General features: G+C 43.9%; 1 protein-coding gene across 1 annotated transcript; it reads right to left on the bottom strand.

The window, feature by feature from the left end:
* Positions 1-2647: 2647 nt before the first annotated feature.
* LOC124716993 (cuticle protein 64-like) lies at positions 2648-20258 on the bottom strand. The gene is made up of 3 exons (XM_047243617.1): positions 20111-20258; positions 4455-4754; positions 2648-3321 (listed from the first exon to the last, which is right to left on the bottom strand). The coding sequence occupies exons 1-3, from the start codon at positions 20120-20122 to the stop codon at positions 3130-3132; spliced, it is 504 nt and encodes a 167-aa protein (XP_047099573.1). The 5' UTR covers positions 20123-20258; the 3' UTR covers positions 2648-3129.
* Between the last annotated feature and the right edge of the window lie 3260 nt (positions 20259-23518).

The raw sequence follows: 23518 nt of genomic DNA on the forward strand, positions 1-23518 counted from the left end.
AGTGAAAGAAGGTAAAATAATGAGGAAAATCCTAGGACCAAGAACTAAATATAGTGTGCATTATCCAAAATCCAATGCAGAAATGCGCATGAGGAAAATGCAATTCATGGGGCATTTAGAAAGAATGGACTCAAACAGGTTAACTCACAAAATCCATACATTTTTAACGAATATAACTTCAAGACCGAACTGGTTCAAACAGACGGGAAAAGACCTGAGAGAATTAGAGTTTCCAAATCTACATGACAGAAATGAAATCAGAAAAATCACAAACACACGGGGTTTTGAGGAAGAAGAGAGAAAATTTAACCGACATACGTGGTCTGCGCAACGGAAACTAGCCCATTCGTTGAGTATGAAGTAATGGGCGGAAAGGAAGGCCAACAAATGTTGATTATGCGTGGTGCTAAGTAATCCATCCGCGAAGAAGAAGAACAAGAAGAAGAAAAAGAAAGTAAAGCAAAGTTCATGGTAGTAGGAAGAAGGGCTCATCTAGGACCGAACAATCTTTTAAATTCGGAAATCTAACAATACAGAAGACAGACACATTCAATTACTTCGGTGTCAACATCAACCAACAAAACTTACAGAATAAGAGATAGTAAAAAGATTTCAAGCTGGGGGAAGATATGTAAGATCGAAGTTACTGTCTAGGTAGACGAAAATAAGAGTATATCAGTCCATCATCAAGCCAGTAGCGTGCTATGCAAGTGAGACATGAAACCTGACAAAGAAAACAGATAAAGAACTCATCACTTTTGAAAATAAAGTACTGAGAAAAATATATGGACCAATGAAAGAAAATAAACAGTGGAGAATAAAGAAAAACAGAGAAGTCTGCAATTGTACACACTGTCTGACGTCGTAGCGTGTGTGAAAATTAAGAGGTTAAGATGGTACGGACATTTATGGAGAAGAGGGGAGAACACGGTAATAAAGGCTGTTAAGGATGCTGAAGGAGAGAGACCACTGGGACGGCCAAGAATGAGATGGTGAGATGGAAGCATAACACCATGGGAGACATGCAGACACTGGTTCTGGGAGATGAAGATGCAGATGACATGAAAGTGTGGAAGGCTGGACTGAGAGGCCAAGAACCGGCTGCGGTTTGTGTGGCCAGTATAAGGAGGGATCTAGCTTTCGGTTTTCAAAGTTTTTCGTAATTCAATGTCTTTTACTGCAACTGTCTCTAAGGCAAACTTTTGAAGTTGTTCTTTAATACCGTAGATTGCTAAAGAACTAACTTTATATTCTTCGATTATCTCATTTCTGTTCTCACCTTTCTCAGTGCGGTTCATGATTCTTTTTTCTTTTTTGGTGTGTATGTAAGCGTAACATGATTTCTTGTCACTTCCACTTTGTTTCGAGAGATGCCTGCTTGAAAAAACATTCTCACAATATCACGCAGCCGTTCTGTAATTGCCACATAGAGCACCACTAATCATGATTGCGCTATAAAGCACTCTCTTTTAATCGTTGTAGACCATTGGTGCACCACAGGTGAATGAATCTGTTATTGGCACTACACGACTCTAAATTGTTGACCGCAGCCGGTCTGGACCAGATTACGCTGAAAAGTCCAAAATATTCCACATGTATGAAGCGGAGCCAGATTATTGAAAGTACCGGACTGTCGGAAACTGAATTAACGGGTTTTACTGTTAAATGTTGGCATATTTTCATAAATACTTAATCTGAGCTCTGAAAAGCTTGGGGTTTTACATGTTCTACGTGTAACCTGAAGCGTCTCTTTTTATATGTTGTTGTGTATTTTTTGCTCTTTTCCAAGTCTAATGAGAATTGTATTTAGATGTTGTAGTTACCACGTCAGGATAGTTTACTAGAGGGAATTTCTAAATTTGCCAGGCAGAGTGTACATTTAGTGTTGGTGACAGGGGCTGACACCAGATTGCATATTGCATGCGTTAAAATATGTTGTTATAACTTCTCAAAGTGTTACTTTGGCATGTGATTAACTCTTCGCCTTACAGGAATAAACTAGCGCAGATTTTATTGTTTTGGTGCGGTACTGGCTTTGAAAATTAAACTAATTTGTTTCTTTGATATACATATTCTCCTAGCCTGGCACAGCGTCTCCTAGTTCCTCGCTCTCAGTCTTCCACTGTTGAGGAGTTACTATGTATTGTATTCAAGAACATGCAGTTGTGCTTAAAAATTATCTTGATATGTAATTTGGTTTCCTAGAATTTTACTATTCCTTTTTCTTTTCTTACTAAACAAAGTACTCAGTAATACGTCTGCAGCTCTAATGATACAAGCTGTGGGACCTGATGCTGAAACATAAACTTCCCAAATGTCTCCTTTTAAATAACTTCAGATGTTTAATGAGAAACAAAAATGATGTCAAGCAGTCAACCAGATCACGTGTACAAACTGTTGAAAGTTATTCGTACCTAGTCGTTTCGATACACATAGTTCATGTATGTGACCTATGTAACATACAACTAACTAACTGAATGAAGAAGCTAGAATAAATGGATATTCTATAGGGGCGTTTATACTGCAGTGAATGTGGAACAGTTGATGAGGATGAGGAGGAGAAGGAGACTGATGATGTGATAGGACCAGTCCAGGAAGTAAGCACATAATAGTTTCCAGAAAGAAAAGGCGGCTTGAGACTAAATAATGATGATTTACAAATATTTTATTCCAAACTCGTTACCTTTATATCGTACAGAGTCAAAATCCATCAGATTTTCTTCCTTCACATCAGTCAATATTACAATAAATTACAGACAAACATATTGCACGTAGAACTGCCAAAGAGTCGAATCTAGGCAGTGGTATGAAGTGGTAGTGAAGTGACATAATAATCAGGAAAACGTGATGAGTTGAAGACGGGGATACAAAGGAGCGTTGAGTCGAGTTTAGCTTGCCAAGGAGCGAAGTTCTGTGTTTGGACAGCCTGATCCAGTCCTGTTTAATACTAGAGAAAACAGAGGGGTGGTAGGTGAGAGGAGAACTGGGTTATCTTCAGATCTTCTGCGTGCGGAGGGGCAACTGTCCACCATAGGTATAGCTCCTGGCGTCTTTCATGCTGGTGCTAGGGTCAGTGCGAGTGAAGAAGGGTGTCCAGCCGTGTTGGTTTGATGTCGGACGAGGTGAAGCTTAATGCCATCCGTGGTAGCCGTATCCCAGACCTGCGTAGCCGACCTTGGCGATGGCGGGGGCGGCATATCCATAGCCTCCATATCCCAGTCCATGGCCGTATCCATATCCGTAGCCCAGAGCGGGGGCAGCGTACGAGATGGCGGGGGCGGCCACCTTAGCGTAGCTCACTGCGGGGGCAGCGTAGGCCACCTGGAACAATAAGGCGCAGGATGTTAGTACACAAAGGAGTACTGACTCGAGTTTAGCTTGCCAAAGAGCGAAGTTATGTATTTGGACAATCTGATCCACTTCTGTTTAATACTGGAGAAAACGGAGCTGTGTTAGGCGAGAGGAGAACTGTTATGTTATAAGGAAAGAACTTATCTGTAGCTGGGGCACTGTGACTTGGGATGTTCCTCAGGGTTTCATACTTGGCCCAAACTTTTTTCCAAATGTATGTAAACGGCTTGACGCTTTGGATAGTACAGCGGAGAGTAAGAAAAAGATTTCTTCCTAAGTTGGCGTCTCTAAATTGAGCTGTTCCTCAGGGTTCTTTCCAAGCATACGTAAATAACTTGTGATTCTGGACAGCCTAGCAGGCGACATGGAACTGACTTCTTTCTATCTTTGGTTCTGTAACTTTATGTAGTTCTCAGGGTTCAGTACTTGATCTAATCTTTTTCTCTGAGCATACGTTAGCAACTTCTTTGGAGAGCACTGTGGACTTTCTACCTTCTTCTATTCCTCTTAGGTCTTTTTCTCCAAGCATATACGAATGACTTTTGACTTTGGAAAGCTCTGTGGAAGATAAGGAATGGACTTCATTCTGGTTTGTACTTTTTAACTTGTGGTAGTTCTCAGGCTTCTATGCTTGGCCCAGTTTTTCTCAAGCATATAAAGCTAACTTGTCACTTTTGAGCACAAAGCGAAGGTAGAGATGATTATTATGATCAACATTAGTTCTGTGGTACATCACACATGAGATGCCACAGCTCTGCATCTATATGTACACGGCATACTACTTTGTCTTCTGAATCGTTATGTGGTCAAACTCCTCTTCAAGCTCTTTCACTGCTATGCGTTTCAATCCGTCTCCTGGAATTTTCTTTACGATTCCCACTGGTATCCCTGGATATCTGGACAATTTACTCAGCCGTTCAGGGTCATCAGTGGGAATCGCGAAGAAAATCCCAGCAGACGGTTTGAATTGCGTAGCAGTGAAGAAGTTTGGCGCTTGATAACGACTTTGTCAATATTTAATCACCGTGAAATCAGACTATTCAGAAGATCTTGTGCTGGACAAGACAGTAGTAGGACGACATTCAAAGTAGTCACATACATACCTTGGCGACAGCTGGAGCTGCGACCACAGCGGGGGCGGCATATCCCAGGCCGTGGCTGTATCCGTAGCTGATGGGGGCGGCGACCTTGGCGACTGCGGGGGCGGCTACGACGGCAGGGGCGGCGGCGTAGGCGAGGCCGTGGCCGTATCCCAGTCCGTATCCCAGACCGTGTCCGTAGCCTCCGTATCCGTAGCCTCCGTAGCCCAGACCCAGCAGGCCTCGCTTCTCCTGCTTCTTCTCGTCGACGGCCTGCTCTTCGGCGAAGGCGCTCACGGCCAGGGCCAACACGATGGCGGACACCTGGTGGCCGAAACGTCTCGTCACTATCTTTGCTTGCATCACACACTCATTACGACACAAAGGTTTGAAGCCTGTGGCGCACTGCAAACCTTGCTTACTTCACTATGTAAAAAGATCTTAACAATTCGTTGTTGACTGACACTCTCAGATTAATGATTATTAAGAAACATTTCCTGCGAGCTAAGACCAAAACTATATGCGTGTGGTGAGTCTTCGCAAAACACGAAACAAGCTGAATGGGGGACACCTCAGGGCCAAAATGATATCTGTACTTCTGTAAATAGCCCTCATTCCACAAACAAAAAAGCTCGAAACCCGCTGGACAAGTAAATGCTTCTTATTACGTTATGTTAAAGTGTTTTTGTGTTCGTTAACTGACAGTCAGATTACTGTGCACAATGCCAGACAGATGACAACTCCTTGACAGCTAAATCCAAAACGCAAAGTGTTCGCCGCGTGGGTTTAGCCGAACGGTCTGATGCGCTGCAGTCATGGACTGTGCGCCTGGTCCCGGCGGAGGTTCGAGTCTGCCCTCGGACATGGGTGTGTGTGTTTGTCCTTAGGATAATTTAGGTTAAGTAGTGTGTAGGCTTAGGGACTGATGACCTTAGCAGTTAAGTCCCATAAGATTTCACACACATTTCATTTTTCGAAAAGTGTTCGAAAAATATTTCCCAAGTGTGGAAGAAATTTTGCGTGCGTCCTACAAGGAAGAATGCTGTGGCAAGTTCTGTTCCCTTCATTAGCGGGAACTTGAGGTGCTAAGGTCTTAATGGTCATTCGTTTCTATGTCATTCGTTTACTATGTTACACCTCTCACGAGATAAAAATACTACGCAAACTGTACGGCTCCCAGCCTGGTATAAAAGTAGACTTTGTTACTACATTATGGAAGTGTTCTTTGTGATCCGTCTTTGTCTTCTGACGAAATATGGCACATGCTCCCAGATACATGAGTTGTTTGCTAGTTAAGGCCAACACGAATGTTTCGCAAATATGAAAGTTCGTATTTCCCACAAGAAGAGTTGTACCTATAACAGTACCGGACGTCTGATTTTCGAAACTTATTGGCACTATGGTACACCCCCCGTCACACAAGGCTCCAACCGTACCAATAGTATAGAAACACCAAAAACATGGTGCACAAATAAACTGTTCACTTCATTATGGAAAAACTGTTCTTTTGGTCTGTTTTTGATTAGACGTGAGCATATGGCAGTCGATTCTAAATATACAACTAGATATAAGCAATACTTGGCAGGTAAGGCCAATATGCAATGTGCTTGATGGCTGTTTCCCAAGCATGGCAGAAATTTTGTGCGTTCCACAAGGAAGAATACTGTAACCTCTATTAATCTTAACAATGGCAGACACGTCTCGTCAATATGTTATACTCATCACAACGCAAAACGCAAATCTCCAACCACATCAATACTATACAAAAAAAGGGATGTAGTGCACCCGTCAGCTTTTCATTACTACGTGACGGAAAACTGATTTTTTTGGTCGTTCACTGTGAACAAGGTACTCCCTCCTACTTGTGTGATTAAAAAGAAGCATTGCTTGACAACTGGGACTAAGACACTACATACATGGCGACTTTCTCAAATACGACTCAAATTTTCTGGAAGAATGGAAGGATACTCTAACCATTAATATTCACTATGAGATGGATAATCTGTCAACCTTGAGCAACAACCTCAGATGTCTGAACGCATGTCTTTTTCTAACGATGTTGTGCTATTACACAGCCATACATAATATATCCAGTTACAACAATGAGGCACAGGCTACAGCTAGCAATTTTCATACACAAGAAAATGCAGACTGAAACAACTCATGCTAAAGTCTAGACAGGGCTTACAATCAGCGCAGTGAAATCTTGACACTCTAGCCACTATATTCCTAGAACAATGCCACAGCCGATTTATTTCCTCAGCCTTAACCAATAAGTGGAGGCGTCTCATCTCTAACAAACTCGACGTAGACGAGGCATAAGACTCTGCTTTCGTTCCTTCCTGGGATCCTTAACCTCGTCTTACAGCCACTGCAGCAGGTTCCCGTCAACTCATATTGGACGCATTGTCCTGTATTTCCGTTTCGGTCTAATTTCTCTGGGACGTAACTATTGTTCTCGAACGTCCACGTCCGCAGCTCGCGGTCTAGTGGCTAACGCTGCTACCTCTGGATCACGGAGTCCCGGATTCGATTCCCGGCCGGGTTGCGTATTTTCTCTGCCCGGAAACTGAGTGTTTGTATGGTGCTCATTATTCCATCATCATTCATGAAAGTGGCTATGCTGGACTGTGTACAGATTGGGAATATGTACGGGCGCTGATGACTGCACAGTTCAGCGCCCTACAAACGAAACATCATCATCATCAAACATACACATGACGACAGTCGACCGCGGTGGCCGAGCGGTTCTAGTCCCTTCAGTCCGGAACCGCGAGACTGCTACGGTTGCAGGTTCGAATCCTGCCTCGGGCATCGATGTGTGTGATGTCCTTAGGTTAGTTAGGTTTAAGTAGTTCCAAGTGCTAGGGGACTGATGACCTCAGATGTTAAGTCTCATAGTGCTCAGAGCCATTTGAGCATTTTGAACACATGACGACCACACCTGCTTCACTGCATGTCCATAGAAAATCGTAGCATACTAGTCTGCAAAAAGTAAAAGAAACTCTTTTCACCCTGTGGCAGACAGTCAGACGTTCCTCTAAAATGCTACCTTAAGACTGCGGCCAGCGCGAAAGTGGACACACTGACTGAAGCCTGCGTGCAGTGAATACGAACACCGCGGCAATTCGCTTCGCAGGGACGGCCAGGAAGTGAAGGGAAGGCAACTCGTAGCGGCCCAACCCACGCAGCCTGCATTAATTTTTCACAAGAGTGTGGCGCCAGGAACCAAATGAGAGGCTGCTCAGAGCAGAGACGGAAATGATATGGGTGGCTTCGTGACGCGTCTTGGAGTAAATATCAGTCTTCAGCTGACCGTGAACACAAGAACGTCCTGAAAAAGTACCTAGCAGAGGGGCCAAAATGTCGATCGGATGGAAGTAACTGAAGTGGAAGTAGACGAGCGCCCAGTCACTCAAAAGATATTGCTTTCGATTCCCCATTAGTTGTGGTTGATCTCTATCTCGTAACATTATATTATTTCATTTTAAGAAATAAGGTTCGTTATGACTCGAAGTTTTCTCCATATTCAAGGAGGGAAAGAGGGAAAGACGATTTAGAGTTTAACGTCCCGTCGACACCGCGGTCATTAGAGAAGAAGCACAAGCTAGGATTACGAGAAGATGGAGAAGCATACAGGCAATGCCCTTTCAAAGGAACCATTTCGGCACTGACAGGAATGACGGAACACATAAATTTGGATGGCAGGTCGGGGTTTTGAACCGTCGTCCTCCCCAATGCGAGTCCATTGCACCACTTCGCATGGTCACTTTAAAGAAAGGCCACAGAAGCGACACAAAAAATTGTAGAGCAATATTAGCAGTTTTCAGACGGGGAGTAAAATCAATAGATATTTCTTAAATAACAAACTGAAGCCCTATCTCTTATATTATTTTATTAGACAAACAAAATAGGTTTTAAAAAAAGGACCATTCTGTACTGCTTCTAGTCAATAGTTGGTAGATAAAAGGAAAGAAATTAAAGAAGCACATAGCATTTATAGATTATGAAAAACCTTTTTACAAAGTCAGCAGACAATGTGGGAAATTATGACAAAAGATACATGTGAATTAATCTTATTAACTCTGTAAAAGCTCTTTAGAAGGAGACAAAAATCACGATCTAAAACCAAGAAACATTGTCTAAACAAATTAACAACAATACATGGATTTAGATAAGTTTGTGACCTGTCTCCTACTCCATTCAGAATCTAGAAAGATGACCCAATCACTCCTTGGAAACAAAATATCACCTACACAGAAAGATCAAAAGGGAAGAATGTTTTAATACTCTAGTACACGCATATGATCAAATAATTAATCAAGAAATTTGAGGTTATCTTCAAAGAGCCGACTGTCACCTTAATTTGTGGGCTTCAAATATAGCATGAGGATTTCCGTTACTAAATCAGAGGTTACAGACTCAAAGGAAAATCTCTTAGAAGACCTAGAATTATACCTAAAACGCAAAATTGGAACAGGTAACTCACTTTCAAGATCTCGGCTGTGGCATAGGACCAAATTCCGACAGCGCAATTGATAATAAGCTCCTAAAATTTAACGCAGTCTGTGGAACAGTTAGAAGTACGCTACAAAAATAAGTCAGGAAAGACACAGTGATATTTTGCAAAGTCATGGTAATACCTACTAGGATCCACCTATCTGAAAGCTGAGTTTTCGTACAAAAGGATGTGAGCGAGGTCCAGGCTGTGGAAATGAGATTTCTCCGTACTGTTAAAGCGTGCACAAGAAAAGATCGCTTCTGACAAACGAATACGCTAGAAATGACTTACAAGCTGATTCAGTGCACAAGACAATACACGAAAAACAGTTACAGACAGCGGGAACAAGTAGACAGAATGCATGAAAATGGACTTCAAAGTGAAAGCCTTGGCGGCAAATTTTGAACGACAAGACGCAGGCGAAGACCATGGACGTGATAACTGCGTCCTTTTGATCCAAAGAGGTGAAATCACCGAATCCACGAAGAGAACAGAAGAAATAGACGCGGATCGTATCACACTTCGCAACTGTGAGTTAATATGATGAAGTGACAGAGAAAGCCAAATGTATCAGTTTTTGATAGGATGTCCAGTCAGTGGTAAGGTACGCTTTCTGAAGATGACGTTGGTCTGTATTTGTGCATGCCTGCTGCTCTCTCAACTTCCACGGTTGTTCGTAGATCGAATTACATGGCGGTGCACGCAAAATGCACTGTCCGTCAGATTAAAGATGCCAGCAACGATTAAATAGTTTGTACATTTACTTCTTACCAAATTTAGTGCGTCTGTCGAGAGGGAGAGGTACCAATAGCATATCGTGACATTTTAAGGACCACTCGAGCTATTTCATTGCGCCAGCTCAGAAGTTCTAACATGGCACTAAAAAGCACTGCTTCATTACGAGATGGTGAATCGTGTTAAGCGTTACTGGTACTGCTACGACAGACGAATAAACGTTCGCAGCAACTTCACCTCATAATAATGGAAGACAAGAGCAAAGTTTCCAGAATGGTTCGCAGGAGAGCTTCTGTAAATTTTGGAAGATAGGAGACGAGGTACTGCCAGAAATATGTCTGGGGGGGGGGGGGGGCGTGAGTCGTGCTTGAGTAGCTCAGATGGTAGAGCACATGCCCACGGAAGGCAAAGGTTCCGAGTTCGAATCTCGATCAGTTGAGGAGTGGGATTAAAATTTAGGGTGTAAGGATACCAGTGATAAGATATGCTGACGACTTGGCCATCCTCACTGATACTGAGGAAGAACTACAGGACCTGTTGAATGGAATGTACAGCCGCATGAGTACAGAATATAAACTGAGCATAATCAGCTGCCGGCCTTTGTGGCCGAGCGGTTCTAGACGCTGCAGTCCGGAACCGCGCTGTTGCTACGGTCGCAGGTTCGAATCCTGCTACGGGCATGGATGTGTGTGTAGTCCTTAGGTTGGTTAGGTTTAAGTGGTTCTAAGTTCTCAGATGTTAAGTCCAGAACCATTTGAACCATTTTTGAATAATCAGCTTTTGGTTGGTACCTCTTGGAACACACAACAGCTCCGTGTATAGGCTCTGCACGTCACCAAAGAATTAGTTGTCTCAGAATGGTTACTCTTGACTGAAACAAGCTACCAGAATACGTAAATATTTGTTGCGATGTAGATTACCTCTTTAGGTTTTTCCCTACCGAGAATCCCTGAGACCGCCTGTCTGCTGTCAAAGGCTATAAAGGAACGAACTGGTTATGAACGTGACGCTTCACTTGAAGATGACGTATAGGAAACTCGTCGAAACGTTGCGACAACATCACGCCACGACTCAACGGGTTATCCGAGAAGACTTCATCATTATTGCTCCACACACAGAGGTCAGTATTGCTGATGGCTACAATGGGCGTTGGTAGAATGGAGGAAACTCTCACTAGGAGCTTTATCCGCAAGACCTGGTCGCGGAACAGAAATTGGAACAGAATTTTAGCCTATTAGCAAGTTTCACAACGGCGGAGGCAAGCGCTGCGGAGAGAAAGACTCATTCCGGCACTGGTGTTGTTTGGGCCGAGCCGCCAAAAGAAAGTCTTCCCGGCGACCTCTGCGTGTCTGACGTAACGCACAGTTACGCACTGCCCGCTTCCTGTCCTGCCAGCGAGGCAGCAGCGAGCCGTTTCTTCTGAAGAGATAAATGGCATTCTCAGCGTCATCTTCGCGTGACTCAAACAACTGCGCACTTGGTTCACAGTGGAGGTGCTGCCATGGATTAGCGCGCAGATAGTATTAATAGCGATGAATTTGTGCAGATAATAATCATCCTCAGCTTATAGTGGTAGTACTAGAAATCCGGTATGTGTCGATATCTTCGCCATTAGGAGTCTAGCATGCGCTTGGTCTTGACAAGAATGCCAAAGGGGAAGGGAAGTAACTTTTCTAATAATGAAGATTATGATACGCGAAATGTCGTCGTATCTCGGTTATTGGGAGCTACAAATTTTTTACATGTTGTCTAGACAATAGCAGACGTTGTTTTGTGCTGTCAATAATACAAAGTCAGTTCCTTAATATCGTAAGAACATGAATGTTTTTACATTCGCCAATCGGTTCATGTGGTATTTGTGGGAAATTATTCTGGTAAACTGCAGGAAAGCTCAATCACAATAGCACGAGGAAGAATGGAATTCAGTTAAATGAGAGCGTCATAGGAGAAAGAGCGAAGAGAAACATCTGTGACGTGATAAAAGTACGGGAGAAAGGAGAATGTAAGTGTAATGTTAGGAAAATGAAGACCAAACAGAAAAAGACACAAAGGAAGTTGGAGAACTAAGAGAGGACGAGTGGAAATATGTATATGAAGGAGAGAATGAAGGTGAGAAGGAACATAAGATGGAACATAGGAATCTGTGAGACATGAATCGTATAAGACCTAAGAAAGAAAGAGAAAAGGAGAGGAAGGAAATTGGAGAAGTAAGAGGAACCAAAAGAAAAAAGGACGAATAGAAGCATATTTATGAGGAAGCGAACTAAGTGCAAAAATGACATACAGCATAGTATATTACGGGAAACGTCAGAGAAGGGAATGAGAAGAAGAGGGAAAATAAATTGAACAAGGAAAGTGAACAAACAGAACGAATAAGAGCAAGACTATGAAAGAACGAAAGAAGATAAGAAGCCAAATGAGATGCAATACCGGAAATTTTTAGCGTGAACCATATCAGACTTGGAAAGGACTAAGAAGAAAGAATGGAAACTGAAGAATCAAGGGAAACCAACAGAAATGGAACCAATAAAAGAATGTGTACGAAGAGGAAGGTTTCAAGGAGACGAACTTGATCGCAAGGAAATTGATAAAGTCCGGTAAGGACAATACGTTCTCCACGTGTGTGGTTAGTTTGAACTTAGTTTATAACGTATCACAGAGTGGAGAACACTATGCAGAATGGTGTATCAGGGCGATCAGACTTCACTGTCCCCAAGAACCCTACCTTCACGCTTGAGTTTTCGAGAGTGCAGATTGCTTTGTTCCGACCCATGCTCCATTAAACGCTCTACGAACCGAGGTATCTACGGTTCATTTTCTTGGATACCACAATGCCAGCAATGGTGGTCATTTCAACGACTGACGCAGCCTATAGTTCTGCGAACAATTGATCTGCTCTGGTTGACAGAAGTTCGTAATATTTACTTTTTGTAACATTACTACGATTTCGGCCAGCACAGACTCCATCGTGGTAGGTGCACTGTAATTTGAAAATATCGGAGCTATATCCTGAGTATGTTCAAATAGTTCAAACGGCTCTGAGCACTATGGGACTTAACATGTCAAGAGTCTCCTAGAACTTAGAACTACTTAAACCTAACTAACCTAAGGACATCACACACATCCATGCCCAAGGCTGGATTCGAACCTGCGACCACAGCAGTCGAGGCGGTACCGGACTCAAGCACCTAGAACCACTCGGCCATCACGGCCGGCTATCCTGAGCAGGCATACGAAATCTATCGTTATCTTGATATGTATCATCGAAGATCGTACCCAGCTATGTACTTACTTAACATCTGCGGAATCACTTACTCAAACTTCGATTCATTATCTTCGTATTTGGGAGCTACTTCCTTGTTTTTCATAGCTGAAAAGAACTAATCTGCACCTTTTCTTAGTTCAGGACTGTCTGCTACTTCCTACAGAATAGTGGAACGTTATCCTTAATGAGTCTGACCTCAGATGGATGTTAATCAAAGAACTCATCTTGCGAACAGTCTAAAGACTCAGCTAGCATTAATATCTGACAGTTTGACCTACGAAGTTAGGCGCAAACACAGGACTCTTCTTCTGGAGGAAGGCAGGTAAAATACCCGCATCAACCACATTTAAGTGTTTTCAATACGGTAACGCAAAATAAGGGATAGTTCTTTTGAGAGGACACTAAAGACCTATGAGGACGTGGAGTCCTAATGTTCCTTCTTTCATTCTGCCTGTTTTGAAAGATGCAAATTAATGTTACTAATCCCAAAGTAATCCCCTGGGGAACATCGGAAGCTACGAAAGCGAACTTTGGTGTGGCAGCAAACAGGGAGTTTCTCTTCTATAAAATGTATTACTTTCTTACTACCAATGCGGTACAATTAGCAGGCATGACATAGAATTATATTTCTAATATGATGAAGTCTTCAGAATTAGTGGTTAAAGTTGTTGAAACTTCCTTACTCAGAGGCCGTGATCCACGAATAAAACTCTTCACTAATAATTTACAGTTTGATTTTTGGACCAGGCCCAGAAGTTTTAACAGAAGTTATCCTTTCATCCGTATCTACAGTGTTTAAATCTCTGTTCTCGATCGAACTTTAAGAAGAATAAGCTCTATATTTTGTGTCATCATATGAACAGCCACATGCCTCAGGTACCTTTAATATCTGCCAGTTTGCATTGAAAAGTACAGTGTTTCACATCCCCCGTATGACCATCTTGCTTTTGGTAGTATTTCTAAATCGCAACGCAAATGCTGGGATGGTTCCGCGTTCGCGCTCCATCTATAACAACCTTCTTCGTTGACGGGACATTACATCCTAAGTTTCTTCCTCCAGATTAGAAGTTTTAAAACAAACAATAGAAATAATATTGGTCATAACATAGTCCCTTGGGACGCATCAAACAGTTTTATTGAAGCTGAATAATTTTGGGTCCTGTCACAGTACCCTGAAACATGTCCTCAGACTGCCAGTTTTTTTAAAAACGCTATTGTCCTCACATTGTACGCGGGACACATCCTCAGACCGCTAGTTTTAATAAAACTGACTAATAATTTTGGGCCTAACACAGAATCCTGGGACACACCCTCAACCGAGCGGGGTGGCGCAGTGGTTAGACACTGGACTCGCATTCGGGAGGACGATGGTTCAATCCCGCGTCCGGCCATCCAGATTTAGGTTTTCCGTGATTTCCCTAAATCACTCCAGGCAAATGCCGGGATGGTTCCTCTGAAAGGGCACGGCCGACTTCCTTCCCAATCCTTCCCTAATCCGATGAGACCGATGACCACGCTGTCTGGTCTCCTTCCCCAAACCAACCAACCAACCAACCAACCACACCCTCAAACTGCCATTTTAAAAAAAGCTAAATAATTTTGGTTCTCGCGTTGTAGTCTGGGACGCATCCTCAGACCGTTAGTTATAGAAGATGAATAATAACTGTGGGCATGACATAATGCCCTTGAACACGTCCCCAGACCGCCAGTTTTAATGAAGCCGAATAATATCGTAGTACCCTGGAAAGTGTTTTCTGACTGCCAATTTTAAAGATGAATAATTTTTCTTCTAACACAGTGCCATGTGACACATTCTGGGGCTGTTAGTTTTAAAGAAGCTAAGTAGTTTTGGTCTTAACATAGTGCCATGTGGAACATAACATCTGGTACAGATCTGCGTGATAAGCGATATGATGTTTCGGTGCGCCACGAAGTGCACCACTTTCACGCTAGACGTGTCCGACAGAACCAGCGGGCACTTCACACCGCTCGGCAAATTCGCGTGCCGACCAAATGGACTGATACGCAGGTGCTAACAGTATCACCGGCAAAACAGTCGTTACGGGGAGCGGTGGGCCATTTAACGCGGGTGCATTACCGCCGCACACAGCGCGCACCGCACGGTCCTAACATAACGAGGCGCCCGTTTCCATTCGGCAGTTATCTGCGGGCCGATCTATCTCCACTGCCGGCAGTAATTCCGCTGAATGCCGTGATTTTAATCGGCGCTCTTACCGATGCGGACGGACGAATGCGATTGAAATTGCCCTCCGTGGCAGTGAAACGGGTCGTTGGCACTATGCATCACTGTTCTTCCTACCCACTTGTTTGTTTATATGCTGTACATATTTATTGTCTGTTTCCGATAACCTCGTGAGATACCAGTAACTACTCTGCCGTAATCGTATATGAACATCCAGTGATGCAGCGTTGTTGTTAATTGGCTACTGAACTAACGCCTGCGCCAAATGTTATCCAGGCTGGTTCATTATGTCTAGCTAAAGGCATATCGTACATCTTGGCATCTGAATGCAACATACGACAAAAAAGTGACGCGGTGATATGGGACAAATTTGTAATATAATGCACGTAGATAGTCGAAAAGTGCTGATACCCAAATCTTCAATTATCTGGTAGTAATAGTCCAGATTGACTTAGTGTGGGACGACGACAAATCTAGCCGCCGTGAAGACAGCAGAAGCAAATTTATTGGGAGAATCACGCTGCTTTCACACGGGCCATATTTTACGGCAATAAAATAGTGTTGTCATCAACACTGCTGCAAAGTGGGAGCAGTACATGGCAGTGTTGCGGAATGGCCGGGTAATATTGCTGATGGAACAGGCTGTTGCAGGTAGTTGCCAATGTACAGCCGTGGTGTTGCCGGCGTCGCCCGCAAAGGGTAAACAATATTTCGTATGGCCGGGCTATGTCAGTCTCTGTCCTTGTCTATTTCTGCTTTCCTCCCACTCAGAGCCTTGCTTCGTCTTTGTCACGCCAACAGCGATGCAGTGGCAAGTCATGTGAAACGACGTTATTTCGTGAAACTTTCCTGGCAGATTAAAACTCGAGACTCGAACTCGGGACCTTTGACGGGAACTAAAGCTGTGGGGACGGGGCGTGAGTCGTTCTTGGGTAGCTCAGACGGTAGAGCACTTGCCCGCGAAAGGCAAAGGTCCCGAGTTCGAGTCTCGGTCCGGCACACAGTTTTAATCTGCCAGGTAAGTTTCATAATAGCGCACACTCCGCTAAAGAGTGAAAATCTGATTCTGACATTATTTCGTTTCAGTTCGAAACATTGCGCGCGTAAGCAAAGGCACTTTATTTGTCTTTTTCCTACAGTTCTGATGAAGTAGGAAAGCGAGTCAGCCATGAAATCCGTGAGTATGACACGCACATTTGCTATTGAACAGAGAAAGTAATACACACAGAGACCGAAATCTGAAACAGGATATTCTCCCTCCTACCCACTTAGGTACATCTTCAGTAGTGAACCATAATTACATTCTAGAAAGGTTTTTAAGAAGTCTAATTTTTTCTAAATCTTCGCCATTTATGGTTCATGAGCAGTAGTTTACCACCTGTTTTAAATTTTTTATTATTTTTTTCTCGTCGTGCTTTTGTCTGCTTAACTTTCCACGTCCCACGTCACCAGCTGGTGGTCTTGTGGTTACCGTTGCCGACTGTCTATCGCAGGGTGGCTGGTTGGAGATTTTCACCGCTCGAGACTGGTTGGGTGTGTCGTGCTCATCGTTTCATCATCATAGACGCCGAAGGTGCCTTAGTGGTGTCCAGTAAAGAGACTTGGACCACACAGCCGAATTCACAAGAAGAGAACTATGGGCCGTAAGTGCCATACGTACATTTCATTACCAAATTTTTTAATGTTAATGGTGCTCTCACTGTTCTGATGAACCTCAGCACAACATTAACGTAACCAGTAGTTTAGGTTCACGTTTTATTGAGATTCATCAGTTCAGTAAGAGCACTACTCTTTGCGCCCTTAAGTTATCTCGTGAAAAAGGGTTGCAAGTCATATTTCAGGTCACGCCACATTGGGCGACTTGCGCGTCTATGATGATACACGCATATCGATGAGAAGTTTTCTTTAAAGAGAGGCACCAAACTTTGGTATGAACCACCAGTAGACAAAACTGAAATATTGTTGACAGTGTGCTTCTAACTGGTATACAGACATTCTTATCGTAAACTGTCTTACCAGTTCTCTGACAAATTGATTTTAAAGGGTATAATCAATACCGATTTTCAGCGTTCTAGAAGAAATGTATATTCAGCATTAGTTCACGAATTGTCGGAAGCATTTTGCCTGCTTAAAGAGAACGACATCCACGAAGCCTGATTTGTTTTCTTCTCGCATTCTTCTTTGTGGAAGCAAATGAGAGGGAACAGCAGACACGTTGACTACGTCGCTTTCGGCGAATTTCGTAGGCTTAGGCCGTGGTAACACTCGTGTACCACAAATATATGTCCGAAAACAGTGGCCGTAGCTGCTATTCGTGCGTCCACAGCATGTAATCATACCTGAGGTACTCACAAATGTGGTTGTTTCCAGACTCCTCATTCCACGAAGTCTTGGTTGAGTACTGTTCGCCATTGACACTAACCACGTTGGGCTAAACGGAGGAGACGGAGCAGTACCATTGGCAGCAAGATCTCAGTGTCAGAGAGGCACAGAGATGCAATGGCAGTCGCAACAAGAAAGGCGTTAAGCATCGAGGGACAGCGTTATTAACAACATTTAGAGAGCCTAGTTCCCAAAATGGATCAAGGAACAGAGTGTCCCTTCCAAATTTCATCTTGCATGATAATTACGAGGCTAAAATCAGAGAAATTTGGGCTCATTTAGGGGGATACTGACCCACGTACTACTTGTTCTGGTTATTAGGTCCCTCATGACTTGACTGACTAACGTGTTACACCTGCCGTGTAAAAGAGGTCAGTGAACATACACCGTTGGTAAACGCCTGCACACCCATTGGTCAATTTACGCGGCATATCTGCAGGCTCTTCACGGTGTATTTGGATCATAATTTCCCCAATACGGTACTGTTTGCTATAACATGCCGTTAGCTGTAGTGGTCAAAGTTCTTCATTTATCGCAAGCCACGTTCCGGGCGGGAAAGAATACACAAAAGCCGCAATGATAATGTCAATTATTGGCCGAAACGTGTTGGGCATAAAAAGAAGAGTGACAGCTGCAAATGTTAGTTTACAACAAACAAAACAGCTGCAGGCTTCCGCCACATCATTTATTACAGACGAAATAGAGTTTTCCCCCTATCTGATGCCCGATATATGCTATGCAGCGCAGGCGGGATGACGTACTACACCCGGCGTCGAAACTGCCCAATGATCGCACACCCATTCAGCGTGTGCGCGCATACTGCTCAGTTTACATCGCAGATCTCGTCCACTTGTTCGTTGACAATACATTTCAGCCAAAACTTTAGAGCCTCAATAATAATGAATGTTCGCTCTTGAGCGGAATGCACAGCGATTTAAACTTCATGATAGATTACAACTCTACGCCGGACCAGGACTCGAACTCGAGACCTTTCCTTTCCGCAGACAAGTGCTCTACCGACTGAGCTACCCCAGCAAGACTAACGAGCCCTCCTCACAGCCTTATTTCGGCTCCTACCTTCCAAAATTCACAGAGGCTCTCTCGCATAGCTTGAAGTACTAGTATTCCTGAAAGATCGGATACCGCCGGGTACATGGCTTAGCCGAATTCCAGAGGATGTTTTATGAAAGAAACATTCACTTTCCAGCGGGGTGTGCGCTGATATGAAACTTCCTGGCAGATTAACACCATGTGCCGACCGAGACTCTAACCTAGGAACTTAACTATCGCCCTAAAGTCTTCTGCTAACTGTGCTACCCAAGCACGAATTGTGATCTGCCCTAACAGCTTTTCTTCCGCTAGTACCTCGTCTCCTACGTTCCAAATTTCTCTTGAGAATCTCACCCGACTAGCAATCACTCCTGGAAAATTGGATACTGCGGGTTGATGGCTTAGCCACAGTCTGGCTTAGGCACAGAGAGAATAAAATTTTCACTCTTCAGTGGAGTGTGCGCCAATTTGAATCTTTCTGGCAGACTAAAACTGTGTGCCGGACGGGGCTCGAATGTGGGAGCTTTGCCTACAGTGAGCAGTCCAAGCACGATTCGCGAGCCGCTGTCACAGCTCTACTTCCGCCAGTACTTCATCTCCTACATTCCAAACTTTTCTTCTTACCTTGCTAGAGTAGCGCACCTATAAGCATGCCCTGCTGGCTACGCAAGAGAATTTCTGTGAAGTTTAAAACCCAGGTGAACACTGGTTGGAAGATGAGCTGTGATGGGTCAGAAGTAGCGCCTGGATAGTGTTGTGTTGGTAGAAGTGCCAACACCGTGTTACTAGAGGAGGCCGAAATGCACGCGTTTTAGCTCACGCAGGCTGGTGTGAGGAGGGAAGAACTATACTGACGTGAGGTCTGGAACATGACGAGGAATTAGAATTCAGAAAGCGGACGATTAGTTCGATACTTAACTTTAATCCATTAATGATGAACGTCGCTCTTGACGGTACATGATTCACAATATTGTCTGTTCAGAATTCATTCTAATTACTGAATATGGCGCCTTGCTAGGTCGTAGCAAATGACGTAGCTGAAGGCTATGCCAAACTGTCGTCTCTGCAATTGAGAACGTATGTAGTCAGTGAACCATCGCTAGCAAAGTCGGCTGTACAACTGGGGCGAGCGCTAGGGGAGTCTAGACTAGACCTGCCGTGTGGCGGCGCTCGGTCTGCAATCACTGATAGTGGCGACACGCGGGTCCGACGTATACTAACGGACCGCGGCCGATTTAAAGGCTACCACCTAGCAAGTGTGGTGTCTGGCGGTGACACCACAGATAGCACAGTCGGTAAAGTAACTCTACTGTGTCACGCTAAGCTCCCAGGATCGAGTCGCGGTCTGGCACAATCTGATTCACGCCCTTACATCAGAAATATACTGTGAACGAAAGGCCGGTTAAGATACTGTAACTGGCGTGTAAACAGACCAGTACGTACACAGACAGAGGTATCGGCACCTAGGTACGTACTGAGCCGCTCGCGTTGGTGCTTCTCGGCCTAATCGACCCTAGAGCTACTGCCTGCGACCATATACTCACGAAGAATTTCATGGCGGCTGCTGGAGTTGGTGGTTGCCTTGCTGCTGGAAGGAACTGTGCCGGACAGCGTCCAGCGCGGGCCTTATATACGCTGACAGCAACAATAGCCGCTGCCGCGCCGCTCCCACCATGCCTCCTCTGCCGGACGCCCCCTCCTCCTCTCTTTTCCTTCCTCCTGGCGGCTGGCGGCCTCTCCTAGATCCTGAGGGGCCAGGAGCCGTGTCACCTCGCAGTCCTTTCCCCCCGTGCCAGCGTCCACCTGCTCCTCGAAGGACACACGGGGTCCTCCGGCGGACCCCGCTCTCGGGATGAGCCGCCCGCTAGCCGGCTAGCCGCTGCCGGCCACCTGTGGAACTGCATCGTGCGTGCGACTGTGGCCGCTGAGTTTCGCTGAGTTCGGAAAGCGCGAAAAGTGTTCAACGGAAGTGCTCGTAACAGCACTCAAAATGTACGAAAGTGAACAAAATTCTCCTTCTTTTCTTCTTCTGCACTTCAAACATCAGACGATTGACTGTTACTGTGCCCACGTCTTCCTTGGCTTCCCAGATGTTTAACGGCCTATTGGATTATAATGTCTGACAATTTAGGGAAGTCTGGCGCAATTCATTCCGTCGAAATATTCATTTTCTCGCGTGCGAGTGTGGCCTGTGCTGTGTGAAAGTACTCGCTGTTCCGCAAGCGCGAAAAGTGTTCAACGGAAGTGCTCATAACAGTACTCGAAATGTACGAAAATGAACAAACTTCTCCTTCTTTTCTTCTTCTGCACTTCAGATATCAGATGTTTGACTGTTACTATGCCCACGTCTTCCTTGGCATCCAAGTGGTTTATCGGCCTATTGGATTATAATTTCTGGGTTTGTAGGGTAGTCTGGCGCAATTCATTCCGTCGAAATATTCATTTTCTCCTGTTAAATATGTTACACAGTGCTGGTACCAGGAGTGAATTATTATTGTACCACATTATTATAGCACCTACTAATGACTCCGCTTCGGTCGTTTTTATCGTGGTATCTCACGAAGACACGCTAAACCGCAAGATAGTATGTTGTTGTTGTGGTGGTCCTTAGTCCTGAGACTGGTTTGATGCAGCTCTCCATGCTACTCTATCCTGTGCAAGCTTCTTCTTCTCCCAGTACGTACTGCGGCCTACATCCTTCTGAATCTGCTTAGCGTATTCATCTCTTGGTCTCCCTATACGATTTATACCCTCCACGCTGCCCTTCAGCACTAAATTGCTGATCCCTTGATGCCTCTGAACATGTCCTACCAACCGATCCCTTCTTCTAGTCAAATTGTGCCACAAGCTCTTCTTCTCCCCAATTCTATTCAATACCTCCTCATTAGTTATGTAATCTACCGATCTAATTTTCAGCATTCTTCTGTAGCACCACATTTCGAAAGCTTCTATTCTCTTCTTGTCCAAACTATTTATCGTCCACGTTTCACTTCCATACATGGCTGCACTCCATACAAATACTTCCAGAAACGACTTCCTGACAAATTTATACTCGATGTTAACAAATTTCTCTTCCTCAGAAACGCTTTCCTTACCAGTCTACATTTTATATCCTCTCTACTTCGAACATCATCAGTTATTATTATTGTACGACATTATTGTTGCACCTAGGAATGACTCCGCTTCGGTCAGCTTATCGTGAGTTTTTATCGTGATACCTCACGAAGACACGCTATACCACATGATAGTGTATGCTCTACTGTATTAAAACCATCCACAGTGTGATGGGTTTCCCTTAGTCACCACTGTACTTGTTTACTGTGACGCCACTGAGTGCATCTGACAATAGTCATGGGAGACCAACTACTGTGATATCGTGGTCGGGCAGTACCTGCTCCACTTGCTAGAGTAGACAGTAAACAAACACAAAGACAAGGAAAATACACAGTCAATAGTCGTCAGTTCAAAGTTTGTGTGAGTACATCGTGCACCAATAAAGAGAAGGTAAAAGAGGTACTTATATTTTCTTTTTTCTTTTTTTTTTTATTACTACAGTGTGGTACTACGTGCACATATGCTGAAAATTCGTAAACATTAGTGCCATATTTTTTTACTGTCTTACATACTCCACAACTGAGTAGAATATCCACCTCATTTCCTCGGCGTACATTGTACTTAAAACTTCAACTGAAGGCGATTGACTGAATGACCAGGGTGCATTTCCAAAATGCAACAAGATTCTCCTTCTTTTCTTCTTCTGCACCTCAAATATCAGATGTTTGACTTTTACTATGCCCACGTCTTCCTTGGCATCTCAGTGGTTTATCGGCCTATTGGATTATAATTTCTGAGATTGTAGGGTAGTCCGTCGAAATATTGATTTTATCCTGTTAAATGTGTTATACAATGCTGGTACCAGGAGTAAATTATTATTATTGTACCACATTATTGTTGCACCTAGGAATGACTTGCGCTTTGGCCTGCTTATGGTGAGTTTTTATCGTGATATCTCACGAAGACACGCTAAACCGCATGGTAGTATACGCCTACTGTATTAAAATCATCCACAGTGTGATGAGTTTTCCTTAGTCACCACTGTACTTGTTTACTGTGACGCCACTCAGTGCATCTGACAATGGTCATGGGAGACCAGTTACTGTGATATCGTGGTCGGGTAGCAAATCCTCCACTTGCTCGAGCTGACAGTAAGCAAACACAAAGACAAGGAGAATACAGAGTCAACAGTCTTCAGTTCGAGGTTTATGTGAGTACATCGTGCACCAACGAAGAGAAGGTAGAAAAGCTACTTTGTTTTAGATAACTGCTGTACGGTACTGGATGCACAGATGTTGTAAATTATTACCATTTCTTTTTGTGCTAACGTACATACTCCATAGCTGAGTACACTTTCTGCATTATCTTCCTCGGTGTACATTGTACTCAAAACTTCATCTGAAGACGATTGAATTACCAGGGCGAATTTTCATCGTGCTTCCATCTGTTTATTTTCAACTCCAGATTTTGAAGAGTTACGTTAACCTAGGTACCTGCGCAGTGTCACAATACATGAGAGTCAGTCTTGTTTTTAAGTTTTTAGTAACTTCGTTTTTACGAGAATGGTACACTTTTATGTGTTATGAAATTTCTGTCTGGTTCGATGGGGCAATCAACGAATTCCTCTTCTGCCCCAACCTCTCCATCTCAGAGTGGCACTTGCAACCGACGTCTTTAATTACTCGCTGGACGTAATATAATCTCTGTTTTCCTCTACTATTTTTACCTTCTACAGCTCTCTCTCTAGTACCACGGAAGTCATTCCTTTACGTCTTAGCGTATGTTCTACCATTCTTTCCCTTTCTCTTGTCAGTGTTTTCTATTACTTCCTTTCTTCGCTGATTGTGCAGAGACCCTCCTCATTCCTTACATTATCAGTCTACCTAATATTCATCATT

The sequence above is a fragment of the Schistocerca piceifrons genome, chromosome 9 (genome assembly GCF_021461385.2).
Source record: "Schistocerca piceifrons isolate TAMUIC-IGC-003096 chromosome 9, iqSchPice1.1, whole genome shotgun sequence".
NCBI lineage: Eukaryota > Metazoa > Arthropoda > Insecta > Orthoptera > Acrididae > Schistocerca > Schistocerca piceifrons.

Bases quoted from the DNA above. Each gene is read 5' to 3' on its own strand.
- LOC124716993 (XM_047243617.1), bottom strand. The intron at 3,322-4,454 runs GTATGTATGTGA...TTATTGTTCCAG, and splicing joins CAGCTCCAGCTGTCGCCAAG to GTGGCCTACGCTGCCCCCGC.